The sequence below is a fragment of the Lichenostomus cassidix genome, chromosome 4 (genome assembly GCF_008360975.1).
Source record: "Lichenostomus cassidix isolate B80296 chromosome 4, HeHo_3.0, whole genome shotgun sequence".
In the NCBI taxonomy this organism is placed as follows: domain Eukaryota; kingdom Metazoa; phylum Chordata; class Aves; order Passeriformes; family Meliphagidae; genus Lichenostomus; species Lichenostomus cassidix.
Window position 1 is genome coordinate 27,785,415 of NC_139484.1, and position 27,376 is coordinate 27,812,790.

At 49.0% G+C, this 27,376-nt stretch overlaps 1 protein-coding gene across 4 annotated transcripts; it reads left to right on the top strand.

The window, feature by feature from the left end:
• The first annotated feature begins 3,820 nt into the window (after positions 1-3,820).
• PRAG1 (PEAK1 related, kinase-activating pseudokinase 1) lies at positions 3,821-27,376 on the top strand. Of its 4 annotated transcripts, none has more exons than XM_085058478.1 (6): positions 3,821-3,938; positions 6,453-6,845; positions 7,995-9,823; positions 18,551-18,708; positions 21,990-22,723; positions 26,047-27,376. In XM_085058478.1, exons 2-6 carry the CDS (start codon positions 6,522-6,524, stop codon positions 27,082-27,084), a joined length of 4,083 nt encoding a protein of 1,360 aa, XP_084914604.1. In that variant the 5' UTR covers positions 3,821-3,938; positions 6,453-6,521; the 3' UTR covers positions 27,085-27,376. The 4 variants fall into 4 exon arrangements, with proteins under 4 accessions (XP_084914604.1, XP_084914606.1, XP_084914607.1 ...); XM_085058480.1 differs by lacking the exon at positions 3,821-3,938 and adding an exon at positions 4,052-4,182; XM_085058481.1 differs by lacking the exon at positions 3,821-3,938 and adding an exon at positions 4,230-4,327.

Consider the following 27,376-nt stretch of genomic DNA (forward strand, 5'->3'; position numbering starts at 1 on the left):
AGAAAAAAGACACTGTCATCAAGTGATGACAGGTGATGTAAAATCAGGATAGATAGAGTTAATCGCAGTTAGATGCTGTGTGCTCCCATGGGCCACCCTCTGCCATGGTGCCCACCCCCAGATTTGTTCCTTTCCTTTTCTTGCATCGAAAACTGGGACAGGCTACTTTGGAGACCATGCCCTGCCCTTTCCCAAGGGGGTGCTCCAGGTTACCACCAGATTCTACATCACATCACCAAGACCCTTCGAGTGATGGCGAGAAGCAGATGAGGGCCTTGACCAGCTTGGGCTCCAAGGATTCACCAGCTACACAAGGAAAGGAAACAAACTGGATGGACTGACTTGAGGGTATTCCCTGTCCAGGAGGAACCGCAGCAGACAGACCACCAGCCCAGACCTCCAGAGACTTTGCTTGAATGGAAGAAGGATGTGCTCTGCTACAGTTTCATCTTTTAAAGAGAAGCAGGGACTGAATCATTACAATCTTATCTATGCCATGCTCATTTGCTTGAGCTTTTGTAGCCTCTTCTCCCACCCAAACCACCTCAAGGGAGAGCAGGGACTGGAGCAGCTGTGGGAGCCCCTGGCCACAGCACACAAAGCCCACTTGTTATCGGCACTGTCATATGCCTCTCTGCCCCCTCCCCCCTCCCAGCTCCACCACAACCGCTGCATCCCAACAGCACAAGTCGAGCATCCATCAAAAGGGCTATTATCCCGTGATTTCTTAACAGTCACTGTTGCTCTTGGGCATGGAGAACCGAGCTCCCCCTTTGACACAGTGCCCCGAGCAAAAGCATAGCGGTGCCTGTCGCTGGTTGGCATACTGATATGCAGATTGTCACGGCAGCCAGGGCAGGATGAGGGGCTGCTGCCTGCATGTAGGGTTAGCAATGGAGGCCTTCATTCCAGTCCTACAAGGTAGACAGGTCCTACAGAGTTCATACTTTTGGCCTCCAGATGTTAGCAGTGAGGGTAACTCCCTTGGAGGGTGGTTAAGAGACCACATCCTTCATTCTTTATGGCTGATGTTTTTAATCTGCTCTTCCTGGACTGGAGGAGCAAAGGGGCACAGAAACAAAGCCACCAACTTCTGGAGTATGCAGAGGGCCTGTAGTGCATGGAGAGGCACTCAAGCAACTCATGACTGGCATCAGGTGCTAACATGCCCAGGAGCCTGCTGGAGGTTCCCCTTTGCTCTTTCACCCCACAGGCAGGAGCTGCTGGCACTGGTTGCCCCTGGCTCCATCACAGGTGCATTTCTCTTGCTGCGTATCAGCAGGCAAACTGGTGGCAGCACAGACAATGCCACCCCACTGCCACACACAAGATCTACCAGCTGTGGCACCATGGGCAACCCTGAAGTTCTGGCAGGGATAGCAGACATGCCAGAACATCAGGGACCTTGGCCAGGAGGAGATCTGTACATCACAAGTGGAAACTAAGATTTGCTCAACCACACAGTGTAGAGCATAACTGATAAAAGGTATCACAGTTTTCCCTGTTGCTGGGTATTTTTAAGTCTCTTGGAGTAAAAGCACAGTCGGCACCATCAGTCTTGGGAACTGGGCAACCCTCCTGGCCATGAGTGATGCTGAATCCATCTCTAGAGAACTTTGCTACTTTTGTCTGCCTACGGAGAAACTCACTGTGGGTTTTTACCTGTTTGTCTACCTGTTCCCAAGGGGTTACTCTCACAGATGACACTTTGAAAACAAGACTTGGTGACGGTATCACTTCTGCCAGTGAGGGATGGAACTTGAAGCTCCAGTCAGCCTAATGTTTCCCTTTGTGCTGTCAGGGTTGCTCTGAGCCATGTGCCTTGTTGCTGTGACAGTGTTCTGGAAAACAATACATTGGGAGACATATGGCTGGCTAGGATATGTAGTCATGTCTTAGCAGGCATTGTGTACTGCTTTCCACTTGAGAGGGCTTCTTTTCTGCAAGTTTTCTTGGACATGGAGAAAATACCAAAAGTGGACAATGATGAATACTGTACTGGAGAAACCACGGGACTTTACAGACACGTAAAATCCATCACGCTTGGTCTCAGACCTTACAGAGTAATTGTTTTATAAAAACTAGAGGTTGTTCAATTTTCTACTGAAATCTCTGGGCATTAACAGGCTGACTTCATTATAAAAAGAAACTTTAATTATCCTGTAATCCCAAGGCCTCTGGCATGGGAAGAGTTTTCCTACTTGGGGTAAACGTCTCAGGACAATACACTCAGTTCAGTGTTGTTCCACAGTGAACGTAGGATGAATTTTAAATCTGATTTTTCTTCTCAAAGCTGTCCCTAACTCTTCACTAAGAAGGCTTGCTGAGAAAATTATAGTGCTCTTATTGAAAAGAGTGGAGACTCTTTTTAAAGTTTCAGGTATGAAATTCAGATACTTGAATTTGAAGAAGTTTACCACCCTCCAAGATTAGCCAGCCATGCAGCCACAACCTCATCTGGGCTGGTTAGCTCTAGGTTCTTTCATTCAAACCTTCTAAAATAGGGAAAATGTTGGAAATTTGGGCCATTCATTTCCCCAGCTCATTTTTCCCTCCCACAGATGAGCTGATCTGTGCTAGGAGAGAAGTTTCTGTCATGATGAAGGCATTTGTGAAAGATAATTTACTTGTATGACTGGGTGCCCTGGTACTGTGATCCTGCATACAAAAAGACGAAGCAAATTGATTGTGAGTGGTTTGCTTGAAAGAAGAAGCGGGAGGTTGTTAAGCATGTGTCTTCATGGCAATATGGCAAATTAAGTGGAGGAGATCTGGGGTCTCTGGACTGCTTTAATAACTGATCAAAAAAGGAGAGAGAACATGAGCAGACAGCCACAACTGCAGAAGACCAGCCAGCCAGGATGTTTGCAAACTGTGCTACTGCCAAAATTCCCTGAAGGAGAAGAATTTACTGGGATGACTGGTTCCTGAGAGGGATTTTTTTTTCTATAAGTGCTGTGCATATCACCAGCTTCTGGGTTTTTAAAAAAAATTTTATTTGGGGCTTGGATTCTCCATTATGCAAGCCTATTTGCCTTTTTAATCCACTATTATGCATGAGACTAGGAATGCTTTGTTGCACTAAAGGAGCAGTGATTTAAGCAAGGAATGGAACTAAGGCTCTGACCAGGGCAGGTAGAGAACTGTTTTGGTTTTTCCTGGTTTCAAAGAATTTAGATGCTCAAAACTACACACCACAGAACAAGTACCAGGGTAAGTGAAGACCACTCCTTTTCCAGCCTGCCCTAAAGCATAGCTCAGATATTACAGTCAACAAAATCTCATCCTGTTCCCTTTTAATGAAGCCCAGCCTCTCACACGAGCAGAGGTTTGAGATTTTCCTGAGATGCTGTCTGCAGTTTTTGCACACGGGGGTCAAATCCTGATTTCTGTTGCAGCAATCCCTTCCACAGCATCCCCTCGAGATGAACTTCCCCATGTCCTTGCACGGCAGGCTCGACGAAGATGAGTGAACCTTTTGGCTCCTCGTGCCTTCCAGCGGGATCAGGAGCGTCCTCAAGGCTGGTGTCGGGCTGCGGGGTGGGTGCGTGCGTAAGACCCTAGGGGATCTGTGCGGGGCTGCTGGGTATGCGGGTGTCTGCATGCCCCGGGGCTGATCCCCGCCGGGATGTCCCTGAGACAGTGCCTGTCTGCTGGGGCGGGGGTGGCTCTGGGGATGCGGCTGCGAGCCGAGCGTGCCCCGCAGGGCGCGGGCAGAGCGCTTTGTGCGGAGCGGAGCGGAGCGGGCGGGGGGCGCCGCTCCCTCCCGGGCCGTGCCCACGCCGTGCCCGAGGGGCGGGACGGGGGCGGGACGGGGCGGGGCGGCCGCTGCCCCCCGGCCCACGCGGGGCCCCGCTCGCCACTCGCCCCGTGGCGGTGGCGGCCGTGGCGGGCGCAGCGCGGAGCCGAGCGGAGCCTGCCGCCGCCGCGGGAGCCTGGTGAGCGGGGAGCTGCCGCCGGGGAGGGCGCCGGGCCTCCGCCTCCCGGGACAAAGCCGGGCTGGGAGGGACCCCGGCGCCGCCGCTCGGGGCCGGGGCGGGGCTGCCCGGGGGCCGGGGCGGCGGGGCCGTGCCGCTGCCCACCGAGCATGCGGGCGGACGGCCGGGGCGGGGGTCTGAAGCCGGCCCGGAGAGCGCTCCGGTCCCGATCGGCACCGCCGCCCGCCCCGGCAGGCCCTGCCCGGTAAACTTTTCCCGGTCCTGGTGGGCGCCCGGCACCCCGGAGGGACCGTCTGGCGGCCAGAGCTACTTGGGCTGGGGGTTTGGGGCTTTTCTTTGCGGCGGAGCATCCTTGTGCCGCAGGCTGGAATGTCTATCCTAGGGAACAGGTAGCCGTTACATCGGCTCCTCGCCTGTGCCCTGGGACGCTCCGGGGCTCCGGGGATGCCTGACTCCCGGGTCTTGGCTTTTCTCTTGCCCACGGGCAGCCCCAGGTCCTGGCTGTCGGTCCCTTATTCCCCGCCGATCCCGGCCTGTTTCCCCGCGCGGCGCCGGTCGGGTGGTGCGGGTGGGTCCCGGTGAGCAGCCGGCGTGCGGACACCCGGAGCGGCCCGCCCGGGAGCTGGGCAGCGAGAAATGACGGCTGGACACAGGGAAACCCTGGTTTTTAAGAGACATTTAGCAGCGCCGAATATTCAACCAGAAGTGAAGAGTTTTTTTCTGGCTCCGGTGCCTGTTTCCTCCCTTTGATTTTTCTTTTTAATTTGCCGGCTCTCATCAGGACACTTGTTCAACTTTGGGTGATGCTGGACACTACGTGCTAAATCTGAAAGGAAAGAAGGGATAGAATATTTTTAAAGCTGTTTTCCCTGCAAATGCTGTTAATTTCGGTGAAGGTATTGGAATATGCCTGGGAGTGATTCACTGCCATTAGGTTAATTCAGAATCTATGAAGTCCGTGAACAAGCCTGTCTAAAATAGTGTCTTCCCTAAAAAGAGACATGCAGCAATCTGATTTGTGAATCCCACCGATATTCCCCTTTTTTCCTGCTTTTTCAATAATCGGATTTTAATTTATTAGCCTGCCAGAGAGAAGGAGTCTGCAGATGCCAGTGGTTTAGCCGGTCAAAGACACCCCTCCCGTAGGTGGCACTTGAACTCAGATGATGCTTGTGGGTCAGTGTCTCTCTTCAGCTTCACTTTGTCCCACCCAGGCTTTTATTAGTTGTCTTTCTTTATGCCACACAGTGTGGGTGGCTGTTGAAGAGGCTGGCCAGGGCATCTCTGAGCCCAGAGGCTAGAATTTTTACTGAAGTGGCAGCTGGTTTAGGGGTGCATGTAACTGCAAAAGTGTCCATAGCTCTGGTGGTGTTCTAGTATGCCTGTGTGGAGGAAGCACTGAAGGATTAGGCTGGTAAATTTTGCTCATGTGCCTCTAGGATTGAGGTGTAAAAGTGCCTGTTGACTTGGAGACCCTCAGGGAAGTGGCCGCAGTTTTTCTGGGGATCCACTGGCCTGGGGAGGATCACTTGAAGCTGGTTAGATGAGGAAGGACTCTATGGAGCCACGTGGGGAATTGTGTATCCTGACACCCATAGCAGCTGGCTGCGATTTTTCTCATCTAGTTGCATTCTCTGATCTTCTCTTTCCTAATCCACTGAGCTGTTGGGGAGTCCTCAGAAGTATCTCTGAAGTTGTTAATTCCAGGTATCTAGCTAGTGGATGAGTGCAATCAGACCTGGCCAGGAAAGATGGTGGGGGGGAGGGCACAGGAATGCAGGAATGTCTTGTTCCTGGGGCATTTCCCTCCTGGGGAAGGAAGATGGGAAGGAATCCTTGTCTGTAAGGAATCCAAGAGCAAAACGTTTCTCCCCTTGCAGACAATGAATCGTTTCAGCGAGCTGACACTGTTATTTGTGGCTCTTGGCAAACCAGATAAGAGCATTCTGCCAGACACTTGCTCAAATCAGTGCCAGCCCCAGCCTTTCTGATTGCCTTTCACTGGGTGGGAGAGAAGCCTTTGTGTACCACGGCAGTAATCACAGTGGTGCTTCTGGGTGAAGGAAGGTTGTTGCTGGTCCCCTTGGTTACACAGTCGCTGATTCTGGTCCTTGTGTCTCCAGGTCTTTTATTTTCCAGAGAGAGGATGCCACTTTGGAGAAGAAATATTTCCTGCCTGGCTCTGTTTGTGGGGCTGTGAACAGCTATTTCCAAGACCCCCTTTTTTTACCCTTGATCTAAACCTTGCATGAGGCTGGTTATACATGCTCATTAAGCAGGGAATTAAATCACATAGGAATGCTGCTCGCTTGATGTCTTCTCTATTACAGAGCTATGCTTAGAAGTTGAAGCTTTTCAAGTGATTGTGTAGGCTTTAGCTAAGCTGTGAAAAAAGCCTCGTAAACAATATGCCTTTGTGATGAAGGCAGAGTAAGTGTAATTATCACCTGTCCTATTAAAAATCTTCCCATCTGGGGGCATAATCAAACTAATCAGAGTGTTGTGCTTTTCCAGATGACTAGGTGATCCTTACGAGTGGCTCGGGAGCAAACGCAAAATGAGCAGTGGAGGGCAGTGCCGAAGATGCAGTGGGCTCTCAGTCTGACCCACGAGGATTTGAAGATGTCTGCGTGCAGTGACTTTGTGGAACACGTTTGGAAGCCTGGCTCCTGCAAAAACTGCTTCAACCTGAAGAGTTCCCATCGGCTGCAAACACCCCCAGACGTGGGAGCTTGTGGCGTGCTCCCGGATGGAGCTAGGGCCAAGCCTGAGAGCCTCGTGTTGGAAGACGAAGGTGTAAATACTTCCCCCTTCTCCAAGCCAACAATTGCTGTGAAGCCAACAATGATAAACTCGGATGTTTCTGACGCGTGGGCGGATGTGAATATGAACGCAGATCTGTCACAGGTAATGATTAATCCAGTCAAAGCATGACTTCCCGTTACTTACCTATCCTCGGAGTGCTAGGAGCACTGTTACAACCGTTTCCTTCCCTTTGTTTTTGCTTCTGGTCTTGACTCAGATTTTTAAGCCACGTATTGGCTTCTCAATGTATCTTTGGGTGAAGCTGAATGAGCTGTTGCTCACAAGCTGTGTACAGAGGAGCTTAAAAATATATTGTTTGTTTAGGAACTTCCAGTTTTTAAATGAGGATGGGAATTATTTTCCTGGGAGATTTTACTGAAAAGATGTCTCATCTGATTGCAGTCAGTGCTGACTGGATCCATGATCTTTGTGGTTGAGGAAGAAAGTGGCCTGCCTTCCTACTTTTTCCTACCCATCTTTGCCAGAGCAGTAACGCCCTCTGGGTGTAGCTCCTCGCCCTGACCAGTTGATACCAGCAGTGCCCCAGCAGAGTGTCGCACGGGCTGCTGCCTCTCTGCCAGTGGCATATGTGAGCTCCTATTTCCCCTTGCCACAGTGGAGCGTCAGGGCTCTCTGGCTCCCTCAGCCTCCCCTTGCTGTCCCTTTCTTCTCCTCTAAGCGGTGAAGGGCACACGAGTGCAAACTGCCATCGTTGGTGGCATTTGATCTGTGCATGCAGATTTGGCACGCCTGCTCCCCAATCCCGACTGAGCACGGCTAAGCTGCTATCGCAGGATAACCTGTGATAGTCTGTGACTGTGTTCCAGAGCCACACACTCTGAAGCAGTGTGAAATGAAATGAAAATAAGCAGAGAGAGGTGCAAATATTCCTTCGCTCTCTGAATCTTTAATTGCACAGTGATTCACAGACAGGATGACAGGTTGGACATGTTTCTGGCAGCAAACCCATAGGAAGAGAAAGGAGAATGTCTTATTCCAGTGCATTGCCATTGTTGCTAATGCAAGGATTACAAATGGTTCAGGAAATGTGACAAGTGTAGTTTTAGCAGGAAAGGCTTGTGGAAGTTAGTGGTGGGGTGAGCACAGCAAAATAGATTGTGAATTCCAGAGTACTGTTCTGCAGAGCTGGGCTTTTGTTTTTTGCAGTTTGTGGGTTTGTTTAAATTTCATTTGTCTTTCATTTTGCATATGCATGTTCTGACAGGGCATTTGTCTCCTTGACCCATGCAGGTCAGCTGGGGCGTGATTTCTGGCAAGCAACATCTCCTGAAATCAGGAGATGCACAGCGCATCTACCTGGACAATTTTGACAATGGTGGTGTAAGAAAGCCCTTTCTTCACAACCAGCCCAGCGACTGCTTGTCTTGCTGTCCTCCCAGCTACTCCATGGTGGGTCTGCGCAGCCTGGAGAGTCGAGTGGAGAGAAATGTCTCCATCCACAGCCTGGTACTTGTGGGTGAGGTGGGCAAGCAGGAGGACAGAGTTAAAGACAAGTTTGCCCTACCTCATCAGGTCCCCTGCCCTAATCCATCTGCCCTGGGGGACAGAAACACCTCTAAGTCCAGCAGAAACCCTTCTCCCCAAGCCAGAGAAGGAGCAGTGCTCCCTTCGGGGGGTGACTGTGGTCACCTCTCCTCCATCTTTGAAAGCGAAGGGGGTGAGTACTGTTCAATCACCAGCTGCCACAAAGAACACCCTGTCTCGTGGGAGCCGTCCTGCACTGAGGAAAAGGCTGCACAGGGCGAGAAGGAGAGTCACACTCCCAGTGGTTGGAGGCACCGGGATGCCCCCGACATTCCCAGGCCAAGTGGCAGGGCAGTCAAGTTCAGTGAAGAGGAGCGCAGAGCTGTGAACATGGCCGTCTGCGTCACAAAAGACCGGAGTGATCCTTTCCCCTATGCCCTGTGTTCAGACAGGAAAAAGCTGGCTCTCCACACTGAGCCTGCCACCCTCCCTGAGAGCTCAGGCAGCAGCAAGGCGGCTGCCCTGGCTTTGTCCCGGGGGGATGAGGACTTGGCTCTCCCTGGGGAGCCCTCTGTCACTGGAGGCCCCCGGAGTGAGGGTTCAAGCCCCCCTCAGCAGGCTCTGGTGGAGCCGCAGCGCCCTCACCTCACCGAGCCAGCCCGTGGTGATCCCATCTATGCTGAGAGCACCAAGAGGAGGAAAGCACAGCTGAAGGCTGTTGGCAGCCAGGCAAAAGCAGAGAAGCTAGCCCACGGCACTGCCAAGGAGAAAGCTGATGGGTTGTGGAGGGATGGTGGCTGGGCTTTGGGAGGTGAGAAGGAATACCAGGACTCCACAGGCCAGGTGGCGGCAAAGATAACTATAATGACAGCACACACTGAGGATGATCACAAGACAATATTCCTCAGCAGCCCTGACTCAGCGGTGGGAGTTCAGTGGCCGTGTGTCAGCCCCACTTCCCACCCTGATTTTGGGACTTCATCACCTGTTGTTGAGTCTGGACAGATTTTTCCAGCATCTGGGAGTGAAAACAGCCCAAGATTTCATCTGCCAGCTCCTGTCAAGACCTCACTTACTGAGAGTCCAGCCATTCCCCCAAAGATGTCAAAAAACAGCCAGCTGGGCAGTGAGGGGAGCCGTGTGCCCCCAGTGAGCTCCCATGTAGGAAGGTTTGGTGATGAGAACAGCCAGGAGGGAGCTGGTGCTCAGCCGCTGCTGAGGAGCAGTACTGATACAGGTGCCTTTGGGGTGTCTCCTTCTCCGTGCACTCACGTGAATGGGGTCTCTGTGGAGTCCAGCAGGGGCCTGGCAGGCTCGTCCTATGACAGGAGGCAAAAATACTGCAACCCAACGTGGACCAAGCAGTGCCGAATAGAGGAGGAGCAGGAGGAGGAGCAGGAGCTCTTAAACCACCCATGGACAGTAGGAGCTGAGAACGGAAGAGCTGGTGCTGATTTCGTGGATGACAGCCCGATACTGGAGAGCCGGACTGGAATGACCAAATCTTCTTCTTTCTCCTTTGATTTCCCTAAAGACAAGAGCAATGGTATGGAGTTTGCACCACCACCACCACCACCGCCGAAAAAGCAGTCCAGGTACAGCCCCGTGAGTGTGTGCATGGTGGTCTGTTAGCCCTTTGCAATTGGGATGCTTGCTGGAGGGGTTCTTTGACTAGGAGGTGCTTCCCATTGCTTTTTTCCCCTCCTTTTCTGTCCAAAGGTGGGCTTTCAGGGGCATGGGAGATGACTGCACAGCTGAAAAGCTATTTCTCTTTTTACTCTGAAGAGCTGTCTGATCTTTGCAAGATGTGGTTTGAATGTCATGTGCACTTGTAAAAGCCCTTCAGGGCTGCAAGATACAGCCTTAAGTCCCAATATTCAAGTGAGAACAAGGTCCATGCCTGGGATGGCTGGTGGTTCCCAAGTAAGCTTCATTCTGTCTTGGCTGTTCCTTAATGTTGAATAGGATAGAAAACCTGGAGTTGCAATCTCCTCTTGTAGGTGGAACTGGACAACTTTTCTTGGTGCTAATAACAAAGGCCTCCAAAATCAACATTTTCAGTTTGGCTCTAATGAATTTTTGCTTTTGAGGTGAACTCTTGAAGCTGCAGTTTCCCAGGGAGGGCTCCTTGCCTGCAAGCAGGTAATTGAAGCTTGCCTGACATGGGCTTGTTATGTGTAGGAGCCACTTGGCTTCAGGCAACCTTCTGCTCAGCACTCTCCTGGAAGTCAGGTTTGCAGGCAAGGCAACAACAGGCCCCAGAAAACAAAAGTGAGTGAGGGAGAGCTGTCCATCTGGGAAGGAAATAGCTCTGCTAAGCAATTAAAAAAAAAAAATCTCAGGCTTACAATACTTTGTGTGCATTCAGTATCTGCAGCTGTGTGTATCACCGAAAGAAAAGAAAAAAAGGAAAAAAGAATAAAACTAGGTCAGATGGGGGAAGAAAATTTGAATTCCTGTCCATGAATTAGGTTGTCTGAACATATGGGAGAAGGATAGTCTCACCTTTTGCAGGTGACCTGTATTTGCTTTATTGTGTGGCAATTTCGTTACCTGAAACTCTGCATTACACAAGAGATTTGACCCCAGCTTCTCCATTTAAAAGTCAAGACAAGAAGGGATGGGTATTTGGAGGAGAACTATGCCTTGGGGTCCATTATCAAGCTTATGTGTAGGAATCACTGACCTCCAGGTTGAGACTGTAAATTTTCAATGTGTTTTGGGATTGGCTAGCCCAGGGAACTAGTGTTTTAAACTGGCCAAGAGGTGAACAAATGAGGTTTCTCAAGGAAAGGGAAGAGATGAACAAGTGGCTTTTGTTTTCCTTGATGCTGGGCTTCCTTCTGTGATGCCCCATGCCTGCTGGAGTCAGAGGAAACGAAAGGTCCACAGGCAAATGAGCACACAGATGTTGTATTTGCCACAGGAGGTATTGCTGAAGCCCAGCAGCAGAGACAATGGGATATTGTCGAGCTGTGGTCATTTAGAAAACACCAAATTGCCTCCTGAAAGTCCTCTAGAACTTGATTCCTAGCTCTGCAGAGCAGACAGAGGTCACCGTGCAGGCCAGAGGGGTGGTACTCAAATTCAGCAGCATCTTCCACTTGCAGTGCTAGGAGCTCCTGTTCATGGGTGAGCAGCTCATGGAGGAGCAGCAGAGTCCTATGTTTGTGCTGGGGGAAAGGATACTTCCCTGGTAGCACTTGAAGTCCCCTTTCTGCCTTTATGAGTGCTGAGAGGAGGCAGGTGACTTGAAGCAGTTGCACTCCTTGTTGGGCTCATGCCCTGCTCTTGTCCTCCAAGTGGTGTTACGACACCTGAGGGGCATGCAGCATTTTCTGCTCCTTGGAGGAGCTGTTTCATGCTCCTGGTGGGACTGGGCTGTGCCAGTTCTAGCAGTTGCTTTTGAGTCATCCTTAAAGCATCTGTGTGCAAGAAAGCCTATGTGAAAGCAGGCAGGGAAACTGAGGTCAGGGAACGCATAGCATCCATGGCCAGGATCTCTGGCAGAGCTGTGAACACTGCCAGGTGGTTGAGGTAGGTGTTGGTTAGCCCTGTGGCTGTCAGGCAGGTTGTGCTTTAGGTATTTGTGTCCCAAGGGCCTCGATGGCTGTAGCTGAGCCGTGGGGCACCTTTCTCCAAAGAGTATAGTCCTGCCTCCAGCTAACCGAGCCCAGCGGCTGAGGAGCAGGAGGGAGTGATCTGATCAGATGCAGGTTTTGCAAGCCCTGTTTTGTTTGTTTGCTTGCTTTGAGGGTGCTTTTGTTTTTGTCTCAAGCAAAACTGTGGCTGCTCTGAGCGTGTCAATGCAGGAACCAGGGTGCTGGGAGGGATAGCTGCATGCACAGCTGGTAAAATCACCAGAGTGGCATTGTGCTACCCTGGGCAGTCACTGCAGCTTTGGGCTGTGGCCTGGTGCTGGAGGAACACTCCCTCTGTTCCTCCAGGGCTGCAGCCAAATACCTGAAGAAGCAGAGTCACAAAGATGACTCTGAGGCACACCCATACTCTCCTGGTGCCAGGTAGTGTGTGGATGTGTCCTAATGGAAGAACCAGTGATCCTTCTGTTAGGCTTACATAGTTCCTCACACAGACAGAGCGCCTCAGCCCAGGACGTTCCCTGGTGGCATAGCTGCAAAGGCTCCTTTGGTGGATGGAAGTGAAGCCAGTGTAGACCTGGCTGTGGCACAGGCTTGGGGCTGGGGGCTTAGCAGATCAGGGTTCATCTCAGCTGCAGGAAAGGCATGTAACCATCCTTTTTCCTTCTAGATCTCAAGCTGCAGCAAGGCATTTGATTTCATGGTGGAAAATGAAGTCTGTGTGCTTGACTTTCCTAATGAAATTGAATTGCCTATTTTAAAAGAAGACTTGCATGTGTGTTTGAACTAGTTATAAAGCAGAAAAAGTGAGTCTCTAGATTTTGTTTTGTTCATCTTGGCTTGAACAATTAAAAGGAAAAAAAATTTTACAGGATATATTCCTTCCAGACACTAAGGAAGCTCTGGTTTTGGAGTAAGCTGTCTCTTAGGATGGTGGAAGGAGCAATTTAAAAGTTGTCACAAAAAAAGAAAAATGATGAATTTGTGTCTGTTTGCTCCTACATAAAGCTTCTCTGGATCTCTTACAACTGTTTCTTCATACAGTCCTCTCTTTCTGCTTGTTTGAAAGATTACAGATATTTAATGTTTGCTTGGTCTGAAACAGAATGGCAAGTAAGTATAACTACAAGGAGAGGGAGGCTGGAAAGTGAAGATGGTGGCTGGTCTTCTTCCAAAAGCTGGGAAGGTAGTTGGCTGAGGAAGGAGCTCACCAGGGAAACTAGGATCCCCAGGACATGTATGTGCAATGATGATTTAAAGGCTCTTTGGTGTGGAATGCTCTAGTATAGCCTTCAGTTTCTTGGCACAAGGAATGAATCTCTGCTGAAATTTATGTCTCTCTTATGCAGAAGATCAGGCTTAAATGATCCTTGTGACTTCTAGCCTCCGAAACCTGGATGGCTAATTTATTTCATGTGCCTCTTAAAGAAAGAAAACAATTGATGCTGTTTTGCATCTTGAGCTGTTTTCATCCCAATTAGTGCCACCTTCAAAAGGCAGTGTCATAAAAAGCTCCTGAAATTTGCTGAGTGCGCTGGCTGGGGTAGCAAAGGTGCAGCTCAGCACTTCCCCACACCTGTCATTGCTGAGCACAGCCAGGGAGAAAGAGCCAGAGGAGTGCCAAGATTGCCTGTTCTGGTGCTGCTGCCACCTCTTGCTGCCAGAGGGAACAGAGCACAGGAGTGTTACAGAAAAACTGCAATGCTGGGAATTGGATCATCAGGAGAAGAGCCAGGTGTTGGGAACTGGATCACCAGGAAAAGAGCCAGGTTTGTACCTTGCTGGGGAGGTGGTGCTGGCTGGTGGGGCTGTGCTGTGTGTTCTTTGCCAGGAATCAGTCTGTGACGGAGCAGCACTGTACCTGAGGCAGAATATTCCTCTTTTCTTACCATTCCTGAGGCATCCTGTTTCTTCTTGGAGCTCAGTGTCAGGGTTTACCCCAGTGGAAGAAGCAGACTGGCATCATGGAGCTGCTGTGGCAACTACAAATGCAACTGGAAGTCACACAGGTCCCCATATTTTGACCCTCTTCTCTGTGACTATGAATGATAGCAGGTATTTGCTGTTTGGTCTAGGACAAGCAAGATTTATTATTATTAGAATAACGAATGGTAATAATAAGAGAGTCTGGATGCCTCCTATTAAAGTACACAATTAATTATTAAGTAAGAAAATAAAGCAAAGAAGGCAGGTTATGGCTTAAGCAGGAGCAAGAATTATGCTCCAGGACTGGGAGGGAATACACCTTTTGGATTCCTCCGGTGTTTTTTGTCTGAAACTAATCAGGAATTTTTCATGCTTCTACCAGTGAATAATTTTAAAGGGTTGTGATTTATCAGCCAATCTTTTAGGAGAGATTGTTTCTTTTAAAATTAAAGTTGTTCACTCATCTGTGTTTCCTGTCTTACCACTTGAAAAAGCACAGAGTTGGAAATTGAAATGAGATTTGTTACATTCTTCACCACTTTAGAGTACGCAGTGATTTAATTTTTGACCCACTTCTGAATTCTGTACCCTATCTGAATTTTTCTGTGCATCTCTAGACCCCAAATCCTTGTTTCAACTTAACCTGTACTGCATAAAACGCCTCTGGTACAGCAGGGAGTGGTGTACCCCTCTGAACAGAGCAAGGAGTTCTTCAAAATCCTTTCTTTCCCTTACCTCAGTTTTGGTTTCTCCACATTTGCCAGCTGATAGCAGAAGGAGAAGTACAAATCTAAGCTTCAAATGTTGTAAGCTCCTGTATGCTGGATTTTAATTTCCCTCTGCAGCCAGGGGAAGATGCTGGAAGAAACAGCAAGTGGCAAGGGAAGGAAGATATCATTATTCACGTTTCATGATAGACAAGCATATGGTACAACGGTGCTTCCTCTTGTGTAATAATTATGCCTAGCCATATGTTATATTTGATGCTGTAATGCAGTCTGGCTTTTCTCTCTACTGTGCATCAGTTCCATTATTTTATTCTGGGAGGGGATGTCTTGTTGACATTATCACAAACGTCTACTGGAGTGCAGTTTGCTGTGTGGTGATTTGCATGTGTTCTCTGTTCTCCTCTCCTTGTTCCTCTATCACATGGTTTATAACTCAGCATCTCAGTTACCTGTTCAGTCCTGTCATCTCTGCTGAGAAGGAAGTGTCCCCCTCCTGCTGGCACAGCGAGGCTGGGAGACCCCCACGATGGGACTGCAGAGTGACCAGGTCCCTGTGCAGGGCAGAGATGCCTTGCACATCCTGCAGTGCTGCCAACAGGCTGCCGGGGGGATGGCTGCTGGAAAGGAGCAAGCAGGAGCCTGGCAGCTTTTTTGTCTGAGTGGCCTCTTGCTTTCAGAACCTGCCCCTTACACTTGTGGAAAGTAACCAGATCTCCGTGTTAAATCTCAGACAGGAAATTCAAGCCGAAAGTATGTCCAAAGTCCAGGGATTGCTGGGGCACTATCCCAAGGCATGTGTGTCTGCTGCAGTTACGGGAGCCAAGCTTTGATGCCCATCTCCACTGCCTCTCTGAGAAGTGCAGGGCATGCAGTTGGCAATGCTGGAGTCCTGCAGCAGCATTAGGCAGGAGCCTGCTCTGTGAAGAAATGTGAAAGCAAGCACATGGCTACTGGTCAAACTGAGACATGGGAAAGATGAAGCACACCCTGGCCAGAGGTGCAATGTGAGACGTGGGAAATGAGCTGTCTCCCTTTTCTGTGTCAGAGACCTCCAAACTGTGGAGGTTTTTTACTTTGGTGTGCATTTTTACAAGACCAGTCTTTTCAATCTTGACTTGTTTTAGGCAGGACTGTGAAAATCATGTGGAAAGTCAGCTGCATGAAATTATTTATCATGGGAAATCTTGGAAATAGGAAACTGGAAGGGTTGCCTGAATATGCCAGGCTGCTGCATAGAGGATGTTGAGTAATTGAAGTGTATTTAAAGCTACCAGAATAATTGTAGAGCTGAAAATCTGTGAAATCCTGTGAATTTAGGTTATTAGATTGGGAGAGCTGGCTCTGGTGACCTGTTCTTTGTGCATAAGTGCATGATGAAGGTTCTGGTGCTGCTCTTGAAGTTGCTGGTTATGTTTTAGGTGCTTAGCAGGCATTTTTTAAGTTGATGTAAATTAACTGCCATTACATCTTTCTGAAGAGGAGTGTAGCCCACAGATGTTTACAAGTCAGTGGTGCAGGTCACAAACCAATATTTTCTTCACATTTAAGATGGGCTGATGCTCTTTATTTCCAACATCCTTTGGTGATTTCCAATATCTTTGGTAAAAAGGGCAAGATGGAGAACAGCCACGTGTGCCTTTGCACTCAGGTGTGGTGGAATGAACACTAGCAAAGCAGGGGAAGTTCGGGTTAGCTGTAAATCAGGGTCCCACAGGCTGTCACAGTGATGAGCTGTTCAGCTCCTGGGGTGGAATATTACTGAAATGGGAGAGTTTGACCCTAGCAAGGTTTCAGTAGTAGTTATTTGGTATAATGAGTGGTATTTTGATCTGTGCAGGCTGCAGCCTGGGCTCCAAGCCGCTCATAGGAAAAGAGGGAGATGTAAGGCAGAGGTATTTCCAGGAGGTATTAGCTGGCCCGGCTGTAACATCTGAAACAAGAGCAGGATGTCGTTTAAGCGGCAAACAATTTCTATTTCGGTGCGCCCATTCAGGAACTGCACTTTACATCAGTCACGGCGGTGCGGGGAGGAAATGGGGCTCTCTCTGCATCTGACTCCAGCGACACCGAGCGCAGCAAGGGCACAGCCAGCACGGCTCTGGCCGCCGCCGCGCTGCGCCCAGGTTGCTTGGAGGGATAGGTGTGGCTGCGCGCAGCGGACCTTGGACCGCGCCGAGCAAAGTCTCATCTCTCTCTGAGTGCGGGAATGGTAAGGCAGCTCCGTGAGTTTGTGTTTAGTGATGGGGAAAGAAACAGAAATGCACCGACTTTTCGGGAGGGCTGCCGGGAGGCATGTATTGGAAAACATCTCCTCTGTGCGAATCAAGACTGGATATCTTGCTAAATATTCTTTTCTCGTGGATTCAAATGCTTCTTTGATTCTTGCCAGGTCAGACAGTGCACCAACATGGGTGTGCACCCTTGTGTTTTTTTCACCTAAATTACTAAAAGTTAAACATCTGAGAAAGTTCTAGGATAAAGTTCTATATTTTTAGTAAAAAAAAAAATTAAGTGCAGTTGGTTGCTTCCAACAGCATTAGTCATAACAGACCTAAACCCTTCAATCTTTCTCTGTCTCTCTCTCTCATTTTTTAAACTGTAACTTGTGTGGTGTATTGTGAAGTTTTATAAATCATCCTCAAGAGGCTTGCCGTGAGAAATTCATCACTGATACAAGACCAGTGTCTCTGCTGAAGTATACCTGAACTGGTTTTTAGAGCCTTATTCTCATCAGCCCTTGAGTATTTTTAGACCAAGGCTGCTCAGGCAAATGAGGAAGTCTGGCAGAAGTTTCTTCCGGGCTTCTCATACACTCTGCTCTCCATGTGGTGGTGTGGACACGAGAGTAAGTGCTTTGTCTGGACTGGTAATGAAACATTTCTCAGTCTTCAAATAAAAATCTCTTGTAGTGTCTGCTGTGCTGGGGAGTTTTGGGCGAGGAGGGGTCCCGTGCATGTGACCAGGGTGCCACAAGAAAACGGTCGTGCATGTCTTTTGTTTGTCTTTCTCAGCAGCCATTCAGCCCTCTGAGTAAGAAACGCCGGATACCTTCCAGCAAGATAACTGGTGGAAGTTCTTTTACTTCTGTGCAACTCTGCCACTAACCTTTTTACATTCTTAATCAATGTGTTGAATTTTATCAGCAGATTGGCAGTTTTACTTAAAAAATGTGGACTGATAACCTTTGTTTCCTGGCTGACAGAGTCAGAACTGTACCAGTGCTAGGAGTATTTATGCTCTGCTGTGCTGCCTCATTCCAACAGTTTCTGTTGTTTTCCAAGGCAGAAAAAAATGAAGAAAATGCAGGGGAAATTCTTTATCTTAGCAAAAAGTCCGGCTTGCCTAAACTGGTCACTTAAACCTTGACCTGACAGGTTATAAGCCCAGTTATTGGTTGGTTTATTTTTTTTTTTTTTAATGAGGAAGCTGCATGGAAAACCGTAGGTCTTACATTAAAAACTGCGTTTTGAGTTTGACAGGCTCATGTTTCCTGCAGAGTTGCTTCTTCTTCTTTTGTAAGGTGTCAGTTGTTACTGTGATTCATGGCTGGAGATGATGGACTCTTCTGCTACTTGTGCCTCTGTCAGGAAGGAATGGGGTTCAGACACCCAGCCTCGACCTGCCTTCTGTAAAAGGAGAGGAGTGATGCTACTCCCTTCCCTTGAAAACTTTGTTGAAGGCAAACACTGGTGGCTCCCCACTTCCTAGTGGCAGTGGCCAAAATGGGATGCGGGGCAGGACCTCACATGTTCCAGGCAAAGGAGATGCAGACTGGGGCTGAATGCTCTTGGCTCACTGGCTTTCCCTCTCTGCTCAAGCACAGCTAGTTTGGTATGGGGAATGCAAGCCTATAACCTGCTCAGAGTCAGTAGGATGCAATTCCCCATGTGCTGGAGAAAGAAGAAAAGTGCACAGGAACGAGGTGTTCTGGTGTGATAAAAGGCTGTGCAATGTATATGGATAGGCAGAGAGCAAGCTAAGGCTGCTCTCAGCTTGAGTCTCCATGCAAAAGTGCTTGCAGATTATCCTTTTGCCATCTGTCTCCTGACTTCTCTTTCACTCTCTCTAGGCACGCTCTGAAAATGAACCCAAGTAACACTGAGTTGGAGAGGGTCAGCAACAGCTCTGCAGAGAGCCTCAGCCCACCCTTCAGGAGTGCCCACGTCAGCTTCACGGCTGGCTCCAGTGACAGCCTCAGCTCGGACACTCAGACTGGCAGCGATGGCAGTAAGTGACCACTGGGTATGGCAGAGGTAGCATGGTAGCTGGGACCCACTGCTGGGATAGCATCCTTGGAGCAGGAGTCATGAGTGTGCAATCCCCAGCTCCCCCAGTGACCCTTCATCTTTCCATTTCTGCCTCTTGATGCACTTTAGATGAATGTGGTGGAGTCAGACCAACACCATAGACTTTTTTCTCTTTCATTCAGCAAGTGCCAGTGTCATTCACTCTGTACATCTCCTTTGGTGTGGATAAAATTTCCATATAAAAACAATCCTGCTTGTGTTTCAGGCATTTCACAGTGTCACAAGTAGTCCTGCTAGAGAAAGTCCTCCATAGATTTGAGGAGTACCAGAGGGAGTTTTGTACTAGAGGTGATCTCTCCCTCTCATTGTGTTCCCAGTTATTTCTTGAAGGGGAAAAAATCTGCCTGCACTCGTTTAACTGAGATTAAAAAATACTTTCTATGAAGTCACTTTTTTTCATCAGTGCGTAACTTAGACATGCACTAACGTGTTCAGCAGCTCAGAAAGTATTTCCTTAGCAAGAGCAACCTTCATGTAGTGGAAGTTCTGCATTTCCAAGAGTAACAATCTGCAGCAATAAAATTAAGAGCCAGCGCTCTGGAAACTCCATTTTTCCACTGCTAACTCGGAGTCTGAGAGTGAAACCTTGCCAGGAAATTGTACAGGGGTAAGAAAAACTCACATATGTTGGATCCTTACTTGCTAGGCACAGAAGCAATTTGCTGTCAAAAATGATAGGGACAAGAGGATTTCTCTGCCTTCACTAACAGAAGCAACTGTTTAAACTCATCATGGGAAAGATGAGTTTAAATGAATACTAGAATGCAATTTTTCTTGCTAATGCAAGCAAGAAGCTGTGCAGTCAGTCACTGAGTGAGGTGAGCTCAAATTAATTGGTTATGCTGTCAGATGTTAAAATATGAAGTGGAGGGGAGCTTTTAAGCCCTTGACATGCAGAAGGACTCTATGCTGAAGGTGCAGAGCACTGTTAGGAGAATCGTGAAAGAGTTTAATTCATTACCTTCTGCTTGGGGCAGAGCCCAGCAGCACATAAAAAAAAGTTAAGAGCAGTTTGGCATTTGTGGGCTAGGCGTGTGGACCAGTTGCCAAACATTCCAGTGCTGACGTTTGTTTCCTAAGACTCTCTCAAGTAAATCTTGTCTCTTGAAACAGGGATTCAGCTGCATGTCCTGGCAGAGATGCCTCTGGTGAGGTACTCTTGGACTGCACGCTGAAGAATTTCTCTTGGCTCTGCCCTCTGTCAAAGCCCCTTGGATGGAGGTGGCAAGAGGTGCTATGCTGAATGATCCCTGCCTGTGGCTTTTGACAGGGGTTTAATGGAGAGAATCTTTCCTGTGGGCCCATTAGGGTATGATGCAGATGTCTGGGTTTTCATTAAAGCTTGGGGCATGAATCTCAACTGTTAAGCTAGATGTTTCTCAGCTGAAACTGGAGAGCAGTCACTTGCTGGGTGACATGCTGGGTGTACAATGCAGGCACACACCTGGGGCAAGGGGCTTACAGGAGTCAGCTCAGCACCCAAGCAGTGGGGCCAAAGAGACCTGTGCTGATTCGTGTTTCCTACAGAGCTGTTTATGAGCATATTGTGAGAAATAGGGTGGTGAAACAGCCTTGCACGGGAGACATACCTTCTGCAGAAGCCAAAATCAGTGCTGCTTGTTCCTGATGTGTCCCTCAGTGATGTTGCTGGGGTACATTTCAGGAGGTGCATACAGACAGCCTTGGCAGTGGAGGAGACAAATGAAAATTGACCAGTGCTACCAAAATCTGGTGAGGAGGGATAGGGTCAGATGGTGCCAGCATCCACTCTGGTAGCTGAGAACCAGGGACCCGCCCTTACCTCATGTAGTCTCAGGTGGTGGAGCAGCTAACAGGGATTGCTGCTCTGGCCCAGCTGGTGCAAAGCCAGGACCAGCTGGGAGCTCAGGGACCTGAGCCCCTGCACTTGGAGGTTGTACGTGATTGCTGGTGAGTCACTTGGGCTGTGACAGAGACAAGTGCCTGTTGTGGGCTGCGGGCTGACACGAAACTGCCCCAGGGCATTGCTCTGCAGCAGGCAGAAAGCCACTGTGAGGAAGTGCCTGCTGGCAGCTGAACCCTCAGCAGCAGCTTTGTGAGGAGGAAGGATCGTTTGCTACCACTCTGCAGCTTTGGAAAATGGATTTAAAGAAAGCGATAGATCCTGCTATCTGCTAAACTGTTTGCTATTTACTTGGAGCAAACCCCCCCTTTCACCTTTCAAGGTTTGCACTTGCATGGAAGTTGTTAGCAGAGTCCAGTTTGTCATTCATTTGTCATAGATAAATTCCCTTAAATTATTGTCTCTTTTTCCCCTCCACTCCTCACTTGTTCTGTCTCTATGACCTGAAATTACTGCATCATATTTCAATGTCAGATCACCTTTTTTTCCTTTTTTTAAATGTCCCACTTATTTCATGGCATTTAACTGTATTACCCATCTCCAGTCTAGCCTGGGTGGGAAAACAGCTTCTACAGCTGCCCAAAATGAGGCAGCCATCCCAACCCAATCCATGTGCAGTTGGCATGTGGAGCTGCTTGGGGTTTAGTGGTATGTAGTGGGGCCAGCCTGCCCTCTGAGCAAAGAAGTGTGGCAATAAACTGGAAGACAGACACTGGGGGGAAAGCCAGATTTTTCAGCAAGATGGAAATTGCCAGAATCCCAGGCCTGCTCAGCGACCCTTCCCCAGTGTGAAGCAGAAAGGTTCAATATACTTGGGCTCCTCTAGTACAGCCAGAGGGCTGGAGCTGTGTTCTGTGAGTCACTCTCTCCTTATCATCCCCTGCTGCTGAAGCACTGGGTGGCAGCTCCCAGGTGAAACAGGCTGTGTTTGAAAGATTGTCCTTGTATTGAGTGCTTCATTCCTACCTCCCTTTGGATGATATCACAGCTTAAATATTTACCCTCTGCTACCTTTTTACTACTGTATATGAAGTTCATAGGGGAGTGGTTTTGAGGGTGGGGAAGTGCATTTCTCTAGATGGCTGGTTGAAGCCTGCTTTACAAACCTGCTCTATTAAACTGGATTAAATCCCTAACCCTTCTAGTGAAACTTTGCAGCTGTGAATAGCTGAAGACTGTGTGTGAGGTACATATGTAAGTTGGCTTGCTGCTTTCTTCCCAGCCAGGGCCCTGGGGGTGGCAGGGATATGGAGAAGGACCTGCACTCTCAATCTGTGAGGGCCACTCATGGCGTCTTCCTGTGTGTTGCTGTCTCCTAGGACATTCCTCTGAGCCGAACAACTTGCCCACGCCAGCTGAGAGCCAAGTGTTTCCCCCTGTCCCTTTCCTTCCTGTCTCCACTGAGGATGGTCCCTCCTCTGCCCCCAGCTGTCCACCCCCTTTGCCCCAGAAGAAGACAGTGATCAGAACTGTGTCTTCTCCAGATGGCTTTTTTGGGGGACAGGCATCTTCGGGCAAAGCAGCCGGTGCTGCCAGCCCCAGACTGAATGTCAGCCACTCCGAGAGCAATGTCTGCCTCAAAGAGGAGCCTCCCTTCATCCATCCAGCCAGCCTGGGGAGCCGCCCTGGTGCCTTCTCCTCCTCCGAGTCCCTGGAGAAAAGCTCCAAAGCAAACAGCTACTGGGGCTCAAGCACTGGTAAGAGCACAGGGGCTTGCGGCCCCAGCAGAAACCTCCAGTCCCTGTCTTCCTCGCAGCTCAGTGTGTCCAGCCAGGTGTCATCAGCCTCCAGCCTCCACAACCTCCTGAGCAACATGGACAGCAAGGAGGGGGTGTACAGCAAGCTGGGGGCTCTGTACGCCGAGTCCTTGCGCCGCCTGGTTGCCAAGTGCGAGGACTGCTTCATGAGGGAGCAGAAGAACGAGATGCACTTCAGCGAGAACAACTGGTCGCTCTTCAAGCTGACGTGCAACAAGCCCTGCTGCGACTCGGGGGACGCGATCTACTACTGTGCCACGTGCTCCAAGGACCCTTCTACTACCTATGCTGTGAAGGTAAGTCCACACCAGGAGGTATCCAGGCTGAACTCCATCTTCTAGATGGAGATGTGTGCACTGCTGGCACACAATGTCTCCCACAATGTCTTGTTTTCTTAGCTTGTGCTTCTCAGAGGCGAAGTCTGGCAAGCAAAACCCCTTCCAAAATTGCCTCTTTTTCCCTACTGCTTGCAAAGGTTAATTTGGAGAAGGAGTTTTCATTGGAACAAATGCCAGTCAGATTTAGCTTATTGCTAAAGGGGTCTGAAACCCAACCATTTTCTCTCTCTGAAAACATCTTTGTGCAAATACTCTGTTGTAAACTCAGAGGCATTCGCCTCTGATGACATGAGCTGATGAAAGGCTGTTTAAAAGACAGCATTTTTCCTCTGCCTGCCTTTTAAGTGGAAGGTCTGACCCAGATACTATGTGAGTGCTTGTATGATCTTGAAACTACTGACAATAAGATATTGCAGATCCCAATTAAACAATGAGAGGCCGACCTAGACATGCTGTGTAAGGTCAGGTCTGAAATATTTTCCTGTAACTCCACAGAATACATGTTTTGAAATGGAAACTTGAGGTGCAATAGTTCAGTTCTTTGAAACCTGGATAAGTAAGCTTATTCAACTCATTCCATGGACATCCTGTGGATTTTGGGTTCTTGATCCATGTTACTACTTGAATAAAGAGATTTTAATTTCCATTCTGACTTGACACTAGGGACATCTTGCTGCTGCTTATTCTTCAGGTTGTTTTCAAAGCCTAATGTAATTCCCAAAAAAGCACTGTCAGAGATGCATTAAGGAAGGAAAAAAAAGGAAAAAAAAATCTGATGAATTGTTTCCACCATTTTGAACTCTAATTGTTGGTTTGGGATGTTTTAAAACACCCCTAAGGAATGTTCTAGTTGAGTGATAGCTTAAAAGCCAGTTCATATCCTAAAGGAAGCACAGTCAACCGAACAGAGGGGCTGTAAATAGCCAGAATGGAATTAGATGAGATCTTGCACCAATACCCTTAGTCCATCACTCAGAGCCGCAGCTTTTCATGTGTGTTATACCTAAATCCATCACAAGTTTCTTCCTGAAGCCTAAGAACTGTGTAGTGAACTGTTGTGCTTCTTTTCATTCTGCAGTTCCCTGTGGCACACCCATAACTTTGCTTTTGCCTGCCGTGTTAGGTGGGGTTCAGTAGCTCAGCTCTATGGCTGTGTGAATTCTTGCCAAGGCAGAAACAGCACATTTCAGCCTCCTGACGGGACTGCACTTGTGTCCCTGTGTGGGAAGTGGGCTTACTCTGTGCCCTTGGTACACTGCAGAGCATCTTAACAGTGCCAAATCCACTGCAACAAGGCCATGCTCTGTGGCAGCATAGTGATGTTCTGTGTTTGTCCACGTGCATGGATACAGTTCCTGTGTGCCACCATCCCTCTGGCAGCCAAAGCAGAGAATGAATAATTGGGAAACATTGAAATTGGCTGATCCCTAACTGCCCCTCCTGGCTTCTGGTACAGATTTTTTGACATGAAAGATATCACAGATCTATAATTAAAATTAGACTTGGAGAGCTCAAAATGGGCAGAGGATCTGACTTGAGCCAAGGAGCCTGTTGAGGAGCAGGAGCCAGAATCTGAGCTGTGCACAGACAGACAAGGCTATGTATAAAACAGTTTGAAGGAGCCAGGGTTACATGAAATGGCTTTAGCGGAATTAAGCCAAGATATTCTCCATGCCTTGGCTTCTTTCTCCACTTAGAGGTACGTGACTAAGCCAGTCCCAGGCTCCTACTTGGAGCTTTCTGTGTGGAGGGTGCCTCTGGTGCAGCCAAAGTTAAGAAGAATGGCTGGACGGGGAAGATTTCCATGTATTCGTTTGGCTGTAGTTGTTCTTCCAGAGACTCCTCTCTTGCCAGGAATTCCCCCCCTTTTCCTATGCCTTACATGTCTTTTCTTTGTGAGGAGGATCAAGCAGGTTTGTTAGCCAGAGGGCTGGAAGGTCTGCTCTGCATTTGGGGACCTCCTGCGTCATCCTGGGTCCCACTGCATTCATCTGCATTCTGCCTAGCTCTCCAAAGCTTGTCTTTCCACAAATCAGCCATGGCAGGGTATTTTTGTTTAGAAAAGAGAGGACAATAGGGATTCTAAAAGCCCCATCTCCAGTCTCATCTGAGCAAATTACCTGCAAATGCCTAGATTCAAACCCTTGCTAAAGGAATACAAAAGCAGCCCTCTTCTTAAGCTCCTCTCTATTCTTGTGTATATTTTAACTCGGAGGCAAAATTGATTTCTCATTCGATTTTGCACGCATGCTGTGACTGGCAGTGGCATGCTCCAGGGTTTGAAACCTTTCATGCTGAGTTTCAGCCTGTTGCTTATTCCTGTGGATGAGATATAAACACATCACTAAATAAAGGGGGAAAAAAGTATGATAGAAATGCCAGAAGGCCCTGTGAGCTAATGGATACTCCTATAATAAACCTGGGTTTGAGTCTCTAATGCAGTATAAAGCTAAAATACAGAAGAAAAAGAAGACAGAAGTCATGTGGGTTTAAGAGAATCCAGATTATAAAATGCTTTTTTTCTCTCTAGAGTTTGCTGCACTCTCACTTCTATCTAGGCCTGTTGTAAGCTCCCCTTTTCTCTTTGGTGGTTTTTTCCCCCTGTGCTGAGGAGAACAGTTTGTTGCTGGTTTCCTTTAGCCATTAATCAGGACTTTGAGACTAGTTGCTGACACAAGGAAGTGGAATGGTTGAGGATGATGTGAAAGTGGCTCCAGGGCTTAGGATCAGAGAAGGATTAGGTGAGAAGAAAGTGCTGGAGGCCTCTGTCCTCACTATTGCTTGCAGTCACCTCACGTCACATGAGGCCTCATCCAGGAGTGTCAACCATCTCCAGAGATGGAGACAGCATGTCTTCTGCTCCAAGCTTTGCCTTTCTCCCTGCAGAATGTCTCTTGGGTTGCAGGAGTTTATCTCAATGACATCTGTGAGGTAAAAGCTATGTTGCTTCTGTTGGCAATGAAACAAAATCTTGAGAAGTTACTCACAGTGGGACTACTGTGCTCCTTTCCTCTAGTTACTGGGCATTCCTGGTGAAGGAAGCGTGCCCAGAAATGCAACCCAGACATCTGGTTGCTAAGGTTGGGGTGTTGCAGGACAAAACCAATCCTCAAGCTAGGAGATAATTTAAAGTACTTAAGGGACCACTGCACATCCTGCTTCTACTGTTGTCTTCCAGAGCATCTGCAAATCGCAGCTTAGGATACCACCTCTCAACTTCTGGTCTCTGCCCTGTATCTGTCACTAGCTGATGAGACTTTTCTTTTGGTCTCTCCTCACAGATTTGTAAAACCCAGGAGTCCAAGGTAGCTGCTTCGTACTGCAGCCCTGCAGTGCCAGTGCACTTCAACATCCAGCAGGACTGTGGTCATTTTGTGGCCTCCGTCCCCTCCAGCATGCTGCTGGCCTCAGATGTGGGGAAGAGCATGCCTGGAGATGGCTTCCATCCCTCCCGCACTGCCAGTGAGCACGACTGTGTGGTGGTCATCACCCGCGAGGTGCCGAGCCAGACCACTGCTGACTTCGTGAGGGACTCAGTGATGCTGCACCAAGCCAAGCCAGAGCTGTATGAGCGTCGTGTTTGCTTCTTGCTCCTCCAGCTCTGCAATGGCCTGGAGCATCTCAAAGAGCACGGCATCATCCATCGTGACCTGTGCCTGGAGAACCTCCTCCTTGTTCCCTGCAAGCCCCCCATGAGCTGTGTGAAAGCCAAAGATGACAGACACTTGCCCCGCCTCATCATCAGCAATTTTTTGAAAGCTAAACAGAAGACTGGAACTGGAGACTCCAAGCTGAAGAAGAATCAGGCCCGGCTGGCTCCGGAGATTGTGTCGGCTTCTCAGTACAAGAAGTTTGATGAGTTTCAGACTGGTATTCTCATCTATGAACTGCTGCACCAGCCCAACCCCTTCGAGGAGAAGGTGCACCTCAGAGAGCAGGAGTACAGCCCTGAGGACCTCCCTGCTCTACCCAGCCTGTCCATCTACTCCCGGGGACTGCAGCAGCTGGCACACCTCCTGCTGGAAGCAGATCCCATCAAGCGTGTGCGCATCACCGAGGCCAAGCGCATGCTGCAGTGTCTGCTTTGGGGACCCCGCAAAGACCTCATGGAGCAGCCCCTCAGCCATGAGGAAAGCCTGCGCCACGTGCTGCAGAACTGGGTGGACATGAAGCGTGCCCTGCTCATGATGAAGTTTGCAGAGAGGGCCGTGGACACGGAGCGGAGCGTTGAATTGGAGGACTGGCTGTGCTGCCAGTACTTAGCATCTGCTGAGCCAGCTTCTCTCTCGCACACATTAAAACTGCTGCAGCTGCTCTGACCTTGGATGTGTCTCGGAGGCAGCTGAGGGCTCCTGGTTGCCTTGTGGCTAAAGGTACACTGCCCTTTTATATGTGAGAGGTTTGAATCTCAGCTGCAAATGCACATTCAGCTCCTGCCCCGCACTCCAGTCGGAGTGCACAAGGCATGTTTATTATCCTCAGCACTGTTAAACTGCGAGCAGGCAAAAATAGGGAACCTACCCCTATTTTGGGGGATTTTTGGTTTTTGGTATGGTAAATGTGGACTAATAAACTCCTGCCTGCGTGTGTGCATGTTTCTAATTAACTCAA